Below are 19,040 nucleotides of genomic sequence, written 5' to 3' on the forward strand. Positions count from 1 at the left end.
GCTTGTCCCAATGTCAAAGTCACGATCGGGGATGTGGAGATGGATCAACACTTCTTCGTACAAGAATCGGCATCGCATCCTGTCATCCTAGGGCAACCTTATATCACATCATCTCGGATGGAGACCAAAGTGTTCGATAATGGAGCAGCCTTCGCACGAATAAAGAGTCTTGACAACCAAAGATCGGTCCAATTCCTAACGGTGCGAGCCAATCATGAAAGGAATCGAGATAGTCTCGGAGGCGAATCCTCGGAGTTTTAGAGCGGACTATTGAAGCATGGGGCACAAATAGTCCGATCAATCACAAGACCCCACAAGAAAGAAGAGCGCGTGGATTGCAAGGAGAAGCAACATGTGTCACACCTAGTGGCGCATGTAAACTAGTACTACTCGACAAGAAGCACAAGCGCCGGATACAAGAATTCGAGAAGATGCTGAAAGAAGAGAACATAATAGAAGAAGGAGAGTTTGTGACTCATATTATGGAAGAAGCCTCATTTAACGACACCATCGGCGAAATCGAGGACGTCGTGGACTTGAGCTATCTTCACAACCAACGTGTGATTTCGGTTAACTCCGTCAACATGTACGCTATCATCGATGAATACCTTCGTGGCATCTCGATGAATGAAGCTGACATCAACACGAAATATAAAACAGTGGATAAGAAGATCAAGCCAGTTGCGGTTCCACTACCGGAAGATAGCTGGCAAAAGATGAAGGAAGTCGCTAACGATCCAAGCTTAAGAGATCCGAAGAAGATAGGTGATGACTTCACCAAAGAGACGAAGGGGAAGCTACGAGTTGGAAAGGAGGATTTCCTTCTCCCTGAAGAGGAGCGAATGTTTCGCGATATGCTTGAGAGACATGGGAAGGCTTTCGCATTCTTCCCACGAGAAATCGGATGCGCCGACCCAAAGGTTATAGAGCCAATGGTGATCTTCACAGTGCCTCATGTGCCTTGGAATTTGAAACCGAAACCGGTTCCGAGAGCACACCTTCCAAAGCTGATCGAGCTCTTAAAGGAGAAGGTGAGTATGGGAATTCTAGAACCGTCGAATGCTCCTTATTCCAATAGGTGGTTCACGGTGCCGAAAAAGAATGGATCATTGCGATTCATCCAAGATCTTCAACCCGTCAACAAGGTGACAATTCGAAATGCCGGAATCGGTCCGAGCGTGGACGAATTTGCCGAAGCGTTTGCGGGCCGGTCCATCTACTCCATTGGCGATCTCTACTCCGGATATGACCAATTCCAGTTGGCGATCGACAGTCGGGACATTACAACCATGAGGACTCCGATCGGGCTTGTGCGGATGTGTACCTTACCCCAAGGCGCAACGAACTCGGTGGCTCATATGGTGAATGCCATGAATAAAGTCTTGAAGGATTGCATTCCGGACATCACGATGCCATTCTTGGATGATATTCCGATAAAAGGATGTTCGGATGAGGAGAAAGATGAATCGAAAGATAAGGAAGGTTGTAGAAAGTTCGTTGCGGATCATATGAAAGATTGCGAGAAGGTGCTTCAAAGGCTCGAAGATGCGAATTTGACATTTTCGGGAGAAAAATCCGCATTCGGGCAACCAGAGATCTTGGTGGTAGGTCACTTGTGTGGAGCATACGGCCGGAAGCCCTCGCCATCCAAAGTGAACGCAATCCAAGACATGAAAGAAGAATGCGAAAACCAAACGGAGGTTCGAAGGTTCCTTGGAGCGTGCGCGTTTTATCATATATGGATTCCTCACTACGCTCATGTCGCCGAACCGTTATATGGACTACTAAAGAAAAGAATAAAGTTCGAATGGCGAGACGAGCACACAGAGGCGATGCGAAGATTAAAGAAACTGCTTCTTGAAGCTTCGGCACTAAGGAAGGCCGACTATGCCGAAGGGAAACCAATTTATGTGACCGTAGATATGAGCCCAACCGGAATCGGGTGGGTCATCAATCAAGAAGGTGAAGATAATGCGCGATATGCCGTCCGGTTCGAAGCAAAGGTTCTCAGCGAACGGCAACAAAGATATGCCCAAGTCAAGCGGGAACTTTGGGGTATTGTGTCGGCAGTGAAGACGGACAAAGATTACCTGATCGGATCAGAAGTGATAATAGAGACAGATTGTCTCCCAATTCTCGGAATGGTCTCGGGATGTGCGACCCCAGATCTTGCTATGCTAAGGTGGATCGCCTACATCAAGTCTTTAAACCCAGAGATCCGTCACATCGCAGGGAAGAAGAACGCCATGGCTGACATGCTGTCGAGGGCAAGATTTTCAAATGGAAGTAACATGGTTTCGGAAGATGAAGATGTCGCCCTCGACTTCTTCAAGATGGCTCGATTGTCGGCGGAAGACCAGGACACGCAAACCCTCCACGCCTTCAACAAGAACGAGTACGAAGGAGAGTGGTTACTCATCGGTAGATTCCTAAGAACATTGACGACCGATGCTTCGTTGACAAAGGAGGAGGCCCTACGAATCCGGAAGAAAGCTTATCGATACTTCTTGAAGGGAGGATTCCTTTGGCGACATCCAAAAAGAAGGACAGGAATACCACGTCGAGTGGTGGTAAAGAAAGAAGAGCAAGAGACGCTGATGACCGAATTCCACGAGAGTGCTTGAGTAGGTCATAGAGGAACATGGGCGACGTTCGAAAAGTTGAAGGAGAAGTACTGGTGGCCAAGCATGTACAAAGATGTACTCCATTTCGTGTCCACATGCGAAACTTGCCAAGTATATTCAAATATACGTCATCGTGATGAGTTAAAGCCGACATACCCACTCACCATTCACTTCAAATGGATGGTGGATCTGGTCTCGATGCCAATGGGAGTGGGACAAATGAAGTACTTAGCGCTCGCAAGGGAAGACTTGACAAATCAAGTGGAAGGACGAGCCTTGACAAATAAGACGACTTCAGCCGTTTGTAAATTTTTACTTGAAGATGTTGTTTGCCGATATGGATGTGTAGGGAAGATAGTGGCCGACCGAGGGGAGTTGGACGCGCACGAAGCGACGGAGCTCTTCGAAAGACTAGGCGTGAAGCTCTCCCTCACGACTGCCTACAATCCGGAAGCAAATGGGAAGATCGAGCGAGGGCATGGACCTATCGTTAAAGCCATCGTACGGGCATGCAACGGTCGAGTCGGGAATTGGCCACGACTATTACCCTATGCCTTGTGGGCCGATAGAACGACACATAGCTCGGTGACAGGGTATATGCCGACGGAGCTTATGTATGGACAAAAGCCGATTATGCCCATCGAAAGGACGATCGCCTCATGGGTAGCGATACCGTGGGAGAACGAGATGAGCCGAGAAGAGTTATTAGCGGCGCGGATAAGGCAACTTGAAAGAAGACCTGAAGATTTAGAAAAAGCGCGAAAGATGATGAAGGCAGCCCGAGTAAAGAACAAAGTTCGGTTCGACAACACGCATCGACTTCGTTCCAAGAAGATTGAAGAAGGGGATTGGGTTTTGGTCTACGACAGCACCCTTGACAATCAACATAGTACAACAAGGAAGTTCGCAAGAAGATGGTTCGGGCCGTATGTGGTGACAAGTGCCAACGATAATGCCACATACCACCTTGCGGAACTAGACGGATCAAGGTTGGCCGTACCCATTGTGGGAAAAAGAGTAAAGCTTTTCAAGAAAAGACAAGACAAGGATCCTGACCTCGATTACCTCGACGATGAACATAATACGCCGGATGAAAATGAAGACATGGAGGAATCTAATTGATCATCGTAGCCGAAATCTCACTTCTTCTCTTCTTGGCACGTACCGGAGGACGTGAAGATTTTCGGCAATAGTGTGAAAATCCCATAAAACGTACAAAATCGAGTATGAATCATGTAATACAATAATTGTGAAGATAACATTTTTAATATCTAAGTACAAAATGATGGAGGTTTCGAATGCACTTTATTACACGAGAAATGGACAACTAAATGTCAAGATATGAGGGTATAAAGTTTGTGAAAAGAAAAGAGAAATTTGTGAGATATCCCACATAGGCACGACAAATACGACTCTCATCATATATAAGGTGGAGCAAAAGATATTATCTTTGTGTCTATGTGTGGAGCATAGAGAGTTCAAGGTAACTTGAACTTAGAGTGGAGGTGGCTAGCTACTCGAAAAGGGTTTTGGCCAACCAAAACCGGACCGACGATGGAGCCGGTGATCCGACGGCATCCGACCGGTATTCGACGGCGGCATCCGGCGTCGGCATCCGGCACCAGATTCGAACCTTGCACCTCCAAGTTAGGAGTCAAATGGCTTGCCATTAAGCCATAGTATTTAGTTGAAATTATATTTCTATCATTATACTTTTACATGTAAATTCTCATCCATGAGTGCTAAAATGAGTGACATGGTTAGCATGCACCACATGTAATACTTAAGCGCCAAATGGCAAACATGCAATTTATGCATGTCTTGTACCCTCACATGCATCATATGCATGAGAGCATCTATAAAAGAGGGAAGGGGGAGGAGAAAAACATGGTTTTTTTTATGAAAATTAAGAGGAAGAAATTCGTTTTGAAATCAATCGTGTAATCTCATCTTCTCTCTTTCCCAATCTATCTTAAATACTTTCTCGCCAAAGCTTGTATCGACTCTAAATCCTTCTGGTCCAGAACCCCGGCGGTTCCGCCTCACGATCCGCGCGTAGTGACGGATCTTCACGACAACGCCAAGGGAGGCACCGGAACCGGTTCGGATGGAACCGGTCACAGAAGTCCCGACACAACAGGCAACACCGACAAGCCCCGTAACTCAAGAGCCGGATATACAAAGACCAACCTTCCCAACCAGCCAAGAACAAGCAGACAAGGGGCGGCTAGCCGAAACACACTCAGAGCCGGAACGACAAAGTGGTAAGCTGGCAGAACCAGAAGCGCAGCTTGACGCAGTAAGGCGGGACCAACCACCGACGAGTGAACCCATCAGCCAACTCTCTGTGCAAGCGCAACAACAATGCACCGGCAGCCAATGGCTGCGGTGGATAGGAGAACAAATTGCCGAAGTAGTCAGATGCATAGAGGCGGAGGAAAAAGCGCAAACGGAACGGTTGCTCGTCACAACCGATGAACTGGAGACGACCCGGTCAAGGATCCGGTGCCTCGAACAAGACTTGGATCGGATTACCGAAGACATGGCCAAAATGGGCCTAACCGCGATGCAGATCCAAGCACCGGTGACTCCGATTAATGTATAGAGGAATAAGACCCCGGAGACACAAACTGTCCCGGAGAAAGCTGTGGCACAAGCCCAAGAGCTTGCGGAATTACGAGATGAGCTTGCCACACAAGAAGCATTACGGAGCCGCGAACGCGACTTGAAGAAGGCGGCCGAAGAAGAATTAAAAAAGACTGCTGAGAACCTCTGCCAAGCAGAGGAAAACCTGCGTAAAGGACATCATGCTTACGACCGGCTGAAGGAGGAAAAAGAGAAATTGTTGTAGGAAAAAGACAAGCTGCGATGGATGGCGAAGACGGAAATCGAGAGGCTAAAGGAAGAGCTCCGTCAACAAAAGGACCGGGAGGACCGTGCGCGCCGGCAGATCAACCAAAGGTTGAAACAGAAGACCGATGATTTTGATCATCTGCATCGGGACTACAAGCAGCTGGAGACGGAGTATAAGCAACAGCAGGAACGGATGGCCGAGCTCCGGCAAGAAGTTGATAGGGCCACAACGGCACTCGCCGAAGAACGAGCTGAGAGTTCCAAGCTATTAGAGGAAGCGGCGAATGACTGGATGGCGCTCCACAAATAGAACCATGAAGACAAGGAAAGAGCGACAATGGTATTACAAAGGTTGCAAACAACCTATCAAAATCAATTGTCGCATTATAGGGAGCAGGAGGCGGACACGGTCCGAATCATCAAGCAATTGAAAGAGGAGCGACAAGCCGCAGAAAATAAATCACTGATGGGAGTCGAACGGATCCAGTGCATCCTCCGGTCATGGCTCACTAAGACCAAAAGCTTGATTGACGACAGCTCTGTGCGTTGGTGGGCGAAATGGGCGCAGAATACGACGGAACTCCAATTGCTCAGGGCGGACGTAGCAAACCGACGAAAGGAGGGTGACGACTGTTATACGCTGACCTCAGAGGACTTCACCGCCATAAGGGATGAGCTGGTCGAAGATTTCACAGCCCTGGCGGATGAACAATTGGTGCAGGTCTGGCAACTCGTAGCTCAACTGGACGACGATCGGTTGGAGGCTCAAATCCAGTTCGAGAGCTATGAGTGGTCCTGGCTGTGGGAAGAAAAAGCGAGAAAGGCGGCAACGGTCAACCTTAGTGATGAGGAACCGTTGCCGGTGCAAGGACCAGACGGGGACCAGGCCAGGGTTAGTCAGCCACAAACAACTCCGACGGAGGAACCAACGAAGGAAACGTCGGTGCCAGAGCGACAAACGGAACCGCCCCAAACAGAGAAGGCACAAACGGAGTAACCACAGCCACAAACAGAACAACAGACACAACAACAGCAACCACAACAGATTCCCGACGAGCCATTGGACATTTTGGAGCAAAGCATTCTGGACATTTTGGACGAAGCATAAAAGGGCCGGATAATGGGTTTGACGTACAAGGTACTGTCCCACGGGCGTGCCATGTGTTACCGGCTGGCAAGAAGGCTTAAGGAGGTCCAAATCAGAGTGTGAAAAGGAATAGTTTATTCGGGAACTATTGTAATTAGTAATCTTAAAATATATAGTAATATATGAGAAGATGTGGACAGACGGACCGGAATCGGTATGCCGATCCGGATCCGGAACGATCCCGTAAAGGTGCCGGTTGGCACTGTTTTGTATTTCGCACCAGAGACCTATATAAAGGCCCGGTGACAATGTGATTAGGAGCGGATAATTAATAGAACTTATTGCTTTAATCTTTCAGCATTGATTACCGTTCTGTACTCATTGTTATATCTTACGCGTGTTAATGATGTGTTGCTAAGTAATCGATTAATGTCTAATTAAGCGTTGTGCCGTAAGTCATTCTGCTGTACCACCCTTTGGTGAAGTGTCTTAAGTGAACACCCTGTGTTAGGTTGTTGTCCGGCCCTAGGAGTAACAAACAAAAGATAGTTGAACTACTAACATCCAATAGGTTGATATAAAATGATGGCAAAACAATCATATGCACTGATTATGAAGGAAAGCGAGGAGGGGAGGATATGAAGAACCCATAGTTATGGGAAAAATCCATGTAGTTGCAAACGAAGCACTGCAAGTTGTTCTACCCAACAATAAAGATATGATGTCAATGATGTTGTGCAAGGACATCTTGAAGGTGTTTTCCATGTTCCATGAGTGAGTTTTAATTCACATTTTTATTGGCAGAAGTCCTTATGATAAATTGGGCTTGTTAATGGTAAAATGCTATGGTGGGTAGAAACAATGTGGAAGATGTTTACAAAGGTCTAAGAGCATTTTGTAAGGTTATATTTTGAACTGAGGAACAACACAATAGATTGTTGTCTTGTATTCCGTCTTCTTCAACTACAATTTGGTTTAAATTTTCCTTTAGAGACCATTGGCCGAGTTTCAATAGATTTGAAACAAGATTGCCCAATATGGGCTGAGGTTGAATGTAAATAATAGTTTTTGTGGCCCATAATACATATTATAATGGAACATTTGGATGTAGGAAAAGGGAAGGGTGTAGTTATTTTGGAACAAAAAGCCAAAGTTGTTGAAGAAAAGTGACTAGATTTAATGAATGAGGATGGACCTCCGATCAAATGGGGTCCTAATGTTAATCATTCAAAATAAAAAAGGGAGAAAATATAAGGACAAAAAGGGCAAGAGAGGGCAAATCCTCTTGAAATTCTACGGGGAGTCAAAACCATGGGAACAATCACATTACTAAGTCATATGGAGGCAACGGTTCAAATGGCACACAATGAGATGGGCTCTAACATGTAATAGTGTACAATTTCCTTATTTAATAAAGAATATGGTTTTGTGACTACGTGCAAAATAGGTAGTATAATTGTGAAGCATGAGCCTCCACATTTTTCCTATGTCGTGATACATTAGCTTCGCAAAAATGTCTCATTTACAGATATGCATCACAAAGCAAGTGTATTGCATCCCATCTTCCAAACCAATTTTTTATATCTTGCATCCAATTAGAACACAAAAATTGCTTTTATGTCTTTTTCACATAGATAGATAAAACATTTTCTTAATGTCCACAAGAGACCCCTAAAACCCCAAGTAAGTGGAAGGAAGTGGAGTGGAGAAGAAGTTGATTAAGAAAATTTCATAAAACCCTAATGGTGCACTCTTGAAACACAAAATGCGTGACCCGAAATAAGCCCTCTTCTCTTCCTTTTATAGAAAAAGAGGCACCTAATTTCGACATTTAATGCTTTTATTGCCTTTTTTCTTTAGAAATACAAAATGAGAATAGTTCCTTAATACGCGTGCTTGCAAAGATTAGGGCCATTTACCCTCGCTTGTGATCATAGTACGTAAAATTCGTGTTCGTCTAGCATAACATTCGTTTTCCGTTGGAAAACGAATGCGAATGTTATTCAAACATTCTTGTGTTTTTTTTCCTTTTTTTAGGCTTATTTACCTCATAAAAAATAGTTAATCCAAAAGTATGGTATTTATCATTCTTTGAGGGTGTTTTTCTTACGTGAATGATTGAACCATTCACGAATGCGAATGCAAGCATGGTACGTATGATTCATACCATGCTTGTCATATATATATTTATGTATATACATATCTTCTTGTGAAGTGGGAGACATTTACAAGTCATTGGTTTGGATGTGGTGAATGGGGCCACTTTATGTTTGAATACCAACATCATCCTCCGTCTATGGAGATCCCAAATGAAGGGGTTGGTCAAGAATGAGTTAGATTTTAAGAAAGCTTATGATCTATGTATATAGTGGGTTTTGGATCATGTGTCGCCTTATATTTTCATTAGGGCAATATATTGTATCGTGACGAATTATCGTTACATTAGATATTTCCTTCGTGAGATGTTCTAGTCAAGTGGGCTCACTTGGTCCATTGTTGTTTGTTATAGTTATTCATCCCTAGTTGGTGATTGCCTTATTGAGGCTTGCAACTAATGATTATATTGTGGGTCTACACGTTCCGCGTAGGGACAATTGGTAGATGCTTATTTCATGTTTCTACAAGCCTCACATGAGAATCTTGAGAAGGGAATGCGCATACAAGACTATTTTCCTTGGCATACAAATTGCATTTCAATTAGAAGAAGTCACATCTTAGGGACTTCAAATGTCTAGATGGGCGAGAAGTATATGTAGTTGGTATCAATTGGGAGTGAATATAACAAATGACAAACTAATTGAATGGATGATTAACAAGTTGAAGGATAAGTTCATGTAGTTGAATTCGCCAAATTGGCCATTTCATGTATGCCTTGGGAGTTGTACAAAGCGTCTTATGCTAGTATGGACCAAGAAGGCTTTGCATTCCATTTTGCAGTCTTGTCATTGCTTGTTTTAGAGAAAGAGGGATAATATAGGGATCACATGGATTACATAGAACCATATAACAACTCGTAAGTGCTAATAGGAAGTTGCAATATCGGATTCATCTACTGTCACAACCGTGGATATTTATTGTTTAATATTTCATCGAGAAGAAGGGTGTAACTCATAGGAGGGCAATGTGTCATGAGCTCAACACTTGGTTGTCTCACCACACAAAAGTGTTCTCCTTATTATTATGGACGTGAATCACTTAGTAGAAAGCATTGTAATCCCTCACACCTCCTCAATTATGATGATGGCCAACATGGGAAGGTGAGATCGGGCCCTCAATTTAATTCTTGTTTCATTTGGGGCTCAAAGAAGTGGGATATGTAGTTGAGTTGTGACCTTAAAGATTATCAGATGTACATAGTTAAACTGCAATTTGGCCACTGCCTCTCTATCTAACAAAAGCCCATTCTAAATTGGCCCCAAGTGGTGCCCATTCTAAACTTCCCCCAAATGTGGTCCCCATTCTGAACTGGCCCCAAATGGTGCCCATTCTAAACTTCCCCCAAATGTGGTACCCATTCTAAACTGGCCCCAAATGGTGCCCATTCTAAACTTCCCTCAAATGTGGTACCCATTCTAAACTGCCCACAGATGGTGCCCATTCTAAACTACCCCCATATGTGGTGCCCATTCTAAACTGCCCACAAAAGTGGTGCCCATTTTGCACTATTGTGTTTTTTTTTCTACACACATCAGATGACTGCTATAAATGTAGTTGCATATTATGTATCTCTTCCAGAGCCACACAAATATACGAGAAAGACACAGAAGAAGCAGAAGCAGAAGAAGAAGAAGAAGAGGCGAGGGCCATGGCAACAACAACACAACTGAACAATGGAGCTTCAATGCCATTGCTTGGCTTTGGAACTGCAGGTGCTGCTAACCATGACATTATCAAGTCTTCCGTCACCGCTGCCATCCAGGTGATGCATACAGACGAAACCTTAATACCAAAAACCCGAAAATTCCAAAACTTGAAGCCCCAAACCCTAAAGCTTGATTTAAAACTATGAACAGTAAATCGTAGTTCTAAACCCCACACCCAAACTCCAAATCATAACCCTAACCCTATGTGTGTGGTGGATTTTTTTATTATTGCGTACATATGTCACTCCATTCTCCCTTTCTCTAAATCTTCTTTCTTGAGTAGATGGGCTATCGTCATATCGACACTGCAAGCCTTTACAGAAGTGAGACAGCGATCGGCGAAGCCCTGTCCGAGGCATTTGATTCGGGTCTCATTCGGCGTGAGGAAATGTTTGTTACATCCAAAGTATGGTGCTCTGAGGTGGATGATGTGCTTTCCGCCATCAAGAGGAGTTTGAGGTACTTTCTTTTATGGTGGTTTAAGAGGAGTGCTTGCTTTATCCATTGCTGCTTATGGTGGTTTTGAGCTTGATTTCATGGTTGAGTACAGATTTTTGAATGTGGAGAAAAACTCTCGATTCTTTTATTTCTAGATTTCATCTAAGAACCAATGTTAAGCACACAATTTAAATTTTCCTCATGTTTTTGCTTTCCTTTCATATGTTTTTCGTTTTCTTGTTTGTTTCAGCTAGTAATAATACCAACTAACCATAAATTTGAATGCATTTTCATGTCCTTGCCTAGTGCCTAAATTTGATGGAAATAATGCGAACTTTTAAAAATACAATTTAATGAATTTAGATGTTGTTGTTTTGTTTCTGGTTTCTGGATTTCATCAAGTATCTTTGAGCAAAATCTTCTTGTTGGTTTCATCTAGTAATAAGGCCAACTAACCACAAACTTTAATCCTTGCTTAGTGTCTGGATTTGATGCAAATAATGTGAAGTTTTAAGCATACAATTTAGTGGCTTTAGATGTTTGGTCTTTCGTTTCTGCTTTCTGGATTTCATGTAAGTACCTTAAGTACATAATTCAATGCTTATCCTTATGGATGTAGGGCTATCTATTATCAATCCTTTCAAATATGTTTACCGTGTGCATGTGGAATATTTTGTAAGGAATTGCAATCTTGTTTCCTTGTTCTGATGCAAATTCATTGACATTTTCATGTTGTCAGTTCCTTTGAAGCATGTCTGAGGTAATGCTTATCACGTTTGTTCTAGTATTGAACTCACAATCCAGTGTAAAATGGTTACCGATCATGTTTGTTCTAGTATTGAACTCTTGATTCAGAGTAAAATGGTTATTTATCATGTTTGTTCTAGTATTGAATTCTCAATTCTGCGTGAAATGGTTTTTCATGAAAATAAAGCTTCTTTTCCATTTATTCTGGATTCTATTGAAATGGAGATCTCGAACATTGTTTGAAGTGCATCTCAGGTTTTCAGTTATCAGGAATCTTTTACGCATTTTCTCCTATGACTGCCAAGTGATGGATGCATTGTAATATACTTCGTAACAGACATTATCTTATTGAACAGTGCTTTGAAGCTTGAGTACTTGGATTTGTACCTCATACACTGGCCTCTGAAGTTCTCTACAGGGGTTATAATGTCGCCTAAGGTAGAGCAGGTACAACCTTTGGACATCCCTAAGACATGGACAGCTATGGAGGAATGTGTACAGTTAGGGTTGACCAAAGCTATTGGCGTCAGCAATTTCTCCTCCAAGAAAATCCTGGACCTGCTTCAGATAGCTAATATTGTGCCTGCAGTGAATCAAGTGGGTTTAGGGATACATAAACACATGCATAGATGCATGGCCTTAAGGACACATGCATGTACATGCATGCACAAAGACCTACATGCATAGAGGGTCACACATTCATAGACATATACATATGCAGGCAGTCATGGCATGCCCTATTTACATTTCATAGCAAGTTGTGAATTGTTTCGGTCTATGTATGTACACTAAAAAGGAAAACTGCAAGCATGCATGCATATACAGACACCACATTGTGTGCAAACACATGCATGCAGGTACGTATAGACACATACACATCTACACATCTACACATGTGTACACCATATTCACATACACGTGCATGCAAACATTCATAGACATACACACCTATGCATATACACATATGTCATAAAGACACGTGCATTTGTGCATATGCAAATGTTATAGAGACACAATCATATGCATACACTATTTATGAATGCATATACACTAAGACACATGCATATATAGTATGTACGTTTATCTATTTATGCGTATGTGTAATAAATGCCATTTTCTATTTTGGCAAGATATGGGTTTCTCCTATGTGTACACTAGGTTGTACTTTATGTCTTTATATAATGATGGTAGCTATAGTGTTTCTATGTGTATGTCTGCGCACGTGCATGCGCATATAACGGATCAATCGTTTCATTTTGCTTAAAAGATGTATTTGTTCTATGTGTATTGTCTGTGGAGGTGAACCAGATTGTTCATTTCATTTTGCTTAGAAGATGTATTTGTTTTTTAATGTCTTTAAGAATTCTTTCTTGTCTGATCTCAACATATATATTTAGGTACGGATGAGCCCAATATTCCAACAAAATTTTCTAAGAAAGATTTGCAAGGAAGCCAATATTCATGTTAGTGCTTGGGCCCCACTTGGAGCTCCAAAACAAAAGTGGGGTTCTTTTGATGTGCTTGAACACCCCACCATCAACGAGATATCCATAAAACATGGGAAAAGCCCTGCGCAGGTTTGTAGAGATTCCCCATCTTTGGGGATCTTGAGTAATTGTTTTTGAAAAGCATAGGGGTATTTTGGTAGTGTTTTGAAGATTGAGTGTAGTTAAGTCATTTTTGAACAGTCCTTTCCAAATTTTGGAAAGAAAAGGTATTGTTGTAAATATACGACAATTAGTGTTCTTTCCGAGTATAAAATTTCCATTCCCCTCTTGTTGCAAATGTTATAACCTAGGCTTTTTTAACCTGTTGTCTTTTTCTATTTGTTTGGGTGGTTTTAGGTGGCACTAAGATGGGTAATTGAGCAAGGATCTAGCGTTCTTCCAAAAAGCTATAATGAGGCAAGGATTCTTGAAAACTCCCAGATTTTTGATTGGGAACTAACTAGTGAAGATCACAAGAAAATTGCAACAATAGACCAAAAACATAATGCACCGGGTATATTTTTGGAAGATGGGAGTACTTACAATGTTGGACTTTGGGATGAAGAATATGCTATTTGATAATCCTTTGTAATTGGAATGATGCAATAGAAATCTTTAGTCTTAACTTTAGGCAATAATTCATAATCTAAATGATTGGTATGTCTTCACCTAAATGTCAAATAATTAATGAATATCCCTTCGAGGTCAGGCCTAGATGGCTGTAACAATTTCTACCATACATAAATAGTATATTTGGAATGTTAATGTCACACAAGTATCAATCCAGTTGAGATCATGCATTTATTTCTTCTTAGTGTTCATGCTTGAGCTAAGGTCCAGTCTTATGTGCATTTAGGTGACATAATAATATTTGTGGGCATATCGTTTTCCCTTTTCCTCATGGGAGAATTTTACATCTCTTTAATACATGTTTGGTGTTTAGTGGCACATGCATGTACGCGTCATATCCAGACACTCAAATGAGCACAAGAGGGTTTTCTGCTATTCAACTGCACCTTGTAATTTTCTTTTTACAATTGTTTGAAAGGGGTTCTATTGATCTCGTGAATGCAGATCTCCAAAGCTTTGTCCAAATACATTTCATCTCCCTCTTTTATATGGTTGAATGAAGTGGGCAGGATGGGGGCTCTATTTATATCAAATTCAGTAAAAGTTCAATGAAGGTTTTAAATTTTAATCGTGCTCTTAATAGGCTTATTCAATTATATCTCGTGATCAATAAATATTCACAAAGCTTTAATCATAGTTATATTTTGTAGTTGTGCAAAGTTTTTTCACATTTGTGTGTGGAATGATATATTAATGAAAGTGGTATATTTATGTATTGTATAGCATTAATATTTTTACGAGAAAGCAAAGTGTGGTACTGGTGACTGATATTGTTCCCAGAAACCCCAACAATTATAAACCCTACAAACAACCTATATCTGTTAAACTGTCAGCCATAGCACTAACCTTGCATGACTCATCTTTCCTTGGGTAAGGGTGGGTCATCTACATATTTTGGAATTGGATTCTTCTTGTTTTGTAAAATTTTCTTTTCTTACCAAATATGTAATACAAATTTAATGTTAGCTATTTAATGAAGTAATTGGCATGACTTTGAATTATTAGAAATATCGGTTAGATTAATGTTTTAATACTTGTAATATATGTAGTTGGTTTAGATGGCCAACTAATTTAGGCAAGCATGTAATATTGGGAATTGTGCCTCACCTATCCCTAGGCAATATTCTTATACAATTTACCGTCAGATCTTTTCTGATTTGGAAGTCAAAACGTTGTCACGAAGTTTCGTGCGCGTGTTACTCGAGCGGGACCATAGGGGTCCCAGTCTAGGGAGCAAGAAGGGATGGAGAAGGATGGAGTTTTGCTAATCGATTAAGACTACTTGCCATGCAAGGGTTCGTTGCCCCTTTTGTGGGCGTGGCTTTCGTTGACAACGACTCGTCGGGCTTTTGAGTTCACCGAACGAGTGAACAGATGGGTACACGAGTGAACGAGATTGCAAACACGAAAAAAAAAACACAAACGAATGCTCATACACCTTTATGTGGAAAGGAGGTGCATGGGCATATACGAAATGCTCCCTCGTCAGAAGGCGGTCGAACATACAAAGAAGACACAAAACACACACACAAATGCTCGTGAGCCTTTATGAGGAGGAGAGGTGCATGGGCATGCCCGAAACGCGCCCTCGTCACTAGACGGCTGAACGTACAAGGGGACGAGAATAAAGAAAGAAAACACGAATGATATTGGCTAAAGAAAGAAAAAAATAAAGGTGTGTTCCATTCCAACACAAGAGTGCCCTTTATAAAATAGGATTGGATTACAAGAAAGAAGTTAGGAAGAAGGGGGGGGGTTACAAAGTGGCAACTTCTAGTTAGTCACAAGCTCAACAAAACACAAATAGTGAATGCCCTTTGAGACGAGAGTAAATTGAAACACCGAGCACAAACATGAAGAAGACAAGCACGACGAGCACACGGGCACGCAAACACCACCACCAACACGAAGAAGATGAGCACCATGACAAAGAGGGGATTAAAGGGTATGAAAAAAGTTAAAGTAAGAGTTTCTCCCCACAACGACGAAGATGAAGATGAAGAGCTGTCAAACGAAAATGGCGATAGTCTCCTCCTCCGAAAAAAGTCCTCCCCTAAAATGAGCCCCCTCGACCTCCTTTTATAGGAAAAAAGGGGGGGGGGGGGCACCTTTGTATTTAATGCAAGAAAAGGAGTAAGTCTCCTAAAATTATGCTGAACCATCAAATTTGATTCAAATTGTGCACCTCTAGCTCAAGATTAATGGCTCTAACCACTTAACTATAACCCTCTCTTAAATAATGGTTAACTCTATATTTATAAATACATGGTGTCTCCTGCTCTCTCCTACTTTTCATTTCTCCTCTCTCTTACTTTTCCCACCGTCACGATTTTCTGTGCCTCATGTGCACCCTTCATTTTCCATTTCTTTTGCACCATTTTATTTGTGCATGTGCACAAACAATTGCCCTTTCGTGCACGCACATTGCACATTCGCACTGCAGCCCTTGTCCATCGGTTTTTCCCACACTAAGCGCACCACATCATGACAACGTGGCCGCCCATTATCTAAATACACTCTAAACATTGCATTGGGAAGTGATTCTGTAAATGTATCTTCCATGTCAATAAGGTAGGCTATGATATGGACCTAGATGTATCTGTATGATATTTTAGATTAATTTCAGATATGGCTTGTTGGGTAACGAGGAGCGATTGCAATGTGGGGAACCAACACTTCGAATACTGGGTTGGCTAGGCCATGTTGGTGATCGTGGCATTTAGTATTAACTAGGCTCTTGGGGAGGGGAGTATGTGTACGGTAATACCAAGCTAGACATATTTTGGGTATGGCTTGTATAAAATATAACAAGTTGGAATATGCATGTAATATTGGGCACGCCAAGACCTACATTTAACATCGACTTGGATTCACATGGCATCTAGTATTGGGGAATGGATACATATAATATATTGTATGTGAACTGTGTTCATCCATGTACCAAAAGTGTAATTGTTGCCATATTGTTTCTTGCGATATCTCAATTTGTAAATGATATACATTCGCCCATGAACGAATAGTTTGTATTATTACATTAAAATATGGTCTAAATTTACTATACCCAAGTTTTGGTGCATTGACATTAACTTTTTTCAACTGCCCGAGATGACAGAAGGAATGCAAGGTAATGTGGAGGTAAACATGTTAGTTATCACACTACTCTTCAAAAAAGTAGATTCACAATTTGAGTGTTTCTTAAAGGGTGAGAGAGAGAGAGAGAGAGATTCCAAGGATATGAATTTGTCCCTCTAAGTAATTGAGCTTTTGTCTAGTTATTTGTATCCATCACATGACCCTCACAAACAATGATGGAATAAATAAGAGCTGAGGAATATATTTAGTAATTTTACTAACTTACAAAGTACTACACTAAAGTTTCACAAAGATACCAAAGTGTCAAGCATTTGTGTGATATGCCACTCTCTCATTACTTAGTGGAATTTGTGAAGTTTCATACAATGAGGTGAAGGTGAAATAAAAACAAAAGAAGATAATTACTTGTAGTGAAAAGAGGTCTATATAACCATAACTCACGAAAAGATGAAGATTGAGTAGCTTATTATAATCGAAACAAAACCAAGAGGTCAAGAAGCTTTTCATTAAACTAGGCCCCTCATGGAAGCTACAAAGGGACGATACCGATAATAGAGGGAGAAAATGCATGAACTGTCCAAAACTAGACGTAGTAAGCATTGACTTGAAACAACAAGTTGCTCCTTGTCGAGACAATAGGGAAGCAATAATATGCATGGATTCTTCGTGTGATAGATGGCGAGGGTTATCATGGAGAGGGAGATAGACAAGCAAAAAGGAGACATCAATTTTAATGAAGATCAAGACCCACCACCCTCCTTTTTTGTGTGTGGGGGGGGTGGGGGGAGTTGGGACAAGTTGATGTCCAAAACGTATTCATTCTTCTTCTTCTTGTTCTTCTTCTTCACATCTCTGGCAAATAACAATGTTGTAAATTTAGATTACAAATCCACGATGCTCTTAGACAATCCTACAATGTATTTAGATTATAGTTTTTTAAAATCAATTGTGTGGAGCTAAAGTTTTAAAGATTTGGTGGTGGATGAAGTTGATGCCATGTGGAATGCATTAGCTGCATTGCATTTGTTCTAGACGAAAGTCAAGATTAAGTTCAATCAATGTTGTATTTGTCGATCACTTGATGTGGGTGATATATTTGTGTGTTGATTGTTGGTTTCACAACTAATTTCTAGATGACATTTTGCTCTTGTGACCTTTGAAATATCAAATAGGACCAATATATCCAAGTTATCCTTCCATGTTATTTAGTGTTAGCTGTAGATAGATACGTGGTATACTTGTATTTAAGAATTTGTTAGGCATGAGCACATGGATGGATATAAGTACATACATTTGTAAAGATGCAAAAAATGAAGAAGTTTTCGCTTTGTGGCACCATTGTTTACCCCATCAAAAGCACAAGTAAGCCGCTATGGTGCCCTTCTTCTTCTTCTTCTTCTTCTTCTGGAGATGTATTGAGTGAATAGGTTTGCGTATGTATTCTTACATGTGTGTTATACATTACAACAAAAGTTTGTATGCTATTCACTCAATACATTATATTGGTATTGATATACATACATACAATAATGTATGTATGTATATCAATTCTGGCCTCTTTAAAGACATTATAAGATAAATGTATATCTTCCTTTCTTTCTCTCGGCATACACATCCATATACATATACATGTCCATATGCATATACATATCCATATACACATACATATATAGAAAGAAAGAAATATTAACGTTCTTCTAAGGCCAAAATTGGCCGATGAGACAATTGGTTTACAACAAAAATGGGATATTTACCCATTTATCAAAAGTAAAAATAAAAAATAAAATAAAATAAAATAAAAATAGAGCTTAATCTAAATAGTTCTAGTAAAATAACAATTATGTTCTATAAAAAACATGGCTTTATACTAGGCCTAGTTTCATTTCCATCCAAGTCTCTGGAAAAGAAGTGGGAGGTCAAAAGTTTTCGATGTGGATGTGGTCTGTGGTCCTAATGTAAAAGGTACCCCAACCGTAGCTTCTAGTCGGTGTAGCTCATATTCCCTTATTTTCTTAATCGTTTCTACTCCACGTCACGTCGAGTTGTTTCAAAGCCCAACGTCCGAGGGCGTTTGGTTGTTCTTTGCATTTTTCTGCTTCCTCAAGGGAGAGGCCGAGTGGCGTAAATGTATCCCACATTCAACGTCTCCCCCGGTGTGTTCCAGAAGAATCGCACTAGTTACAAGTTGATGAATAGTAAAAGGGTTAATGGTTAACAA

The 19,040-nt window shown here is 41.2% G+C and overlaps 1 protein-coding gene across 2 annotated transcripts; it reads left to right on the forward strand.

The window, feature by feature from the left end:
- Positions 1–10,310: 10,310 nt before the first annotated feature.
- On the forward strand, positions 10,311–13,907 carry LOC147864763 (non-functional NADPH-dependent codeinone reductase 2-like). 2 transcript variants are annotated; one of them, XM_087318917.1, is made up of 6 exons: positions 10,311–10,483; positions 10,711–10,886; positions 11,969–12,209; positions 13,010–13,189; positions 13,457–13,717; positions 13,804–13,907. In XM_087318917.1, exons 1-5 carry the CDS (start codon positions 10,370–10,372, stop codon positions 13,676–13,678), a joined length of 933 nt encoding a protein of 310 aa, XP_087175043.1. In that variant the 5' UTR covers positions 10,311–10,369; the 3' UTR covers positions 13,679–13,717; positions 13,804–13,907. The 2 variants fall into 2 exon arrangements, with proteins under 2 accessions (XP_087175043.1, XP_087175042.1); XM_087318916.1 differs by having other exon boundaries at positions 13,457–13,907.
- The last annotated feature ends 5,133 nt before the right edge of the window (positions 13,908–19,040 follow it).

Source organism: Azolla caroliniana, unplaced genomic scaffold, assembly GCF_043228905.1.
Source record: "Azolla caroliniana isolate FFs.n. ecotype wild unplaced genomic scaffold, voAzoCaro1.0.p SCAF_4, whole genome shotgun sequence".
Taxonomy (NCBI): domain Eukaryota; kingdom Viridiplantae; phylum Streptophyta; class Polypodiopsida; order Salviniales; family Salviniaceae; genus Azolla; species Azolla caroliniana.

Excerpts from the sequence above, each read along its gene's own strand:
- LOC147864763 (XM_087318916.1), top strand. The coding sequence starts at position 10,370 with ATGGCAACAACAACACAACTGAACAATGGAGCTTCAATGCCATTGCTT. Across the intron at positions 10,484-10,710 it reads CCGTCACCGCTGCCATCCAG|ATGGGCTATCGTCATATCGA; the intron begins GTGATGCATACA and ends TTTCTTGAGTAG. Across the intron at positions 13,190-13,456 it reads ATGGGAAAAGCCCTGCGCAG|GTGGCACTAAGATGGGTAAT; the intron begins GTTTGTAGAGAT and ends GGGTGGTTTTAG.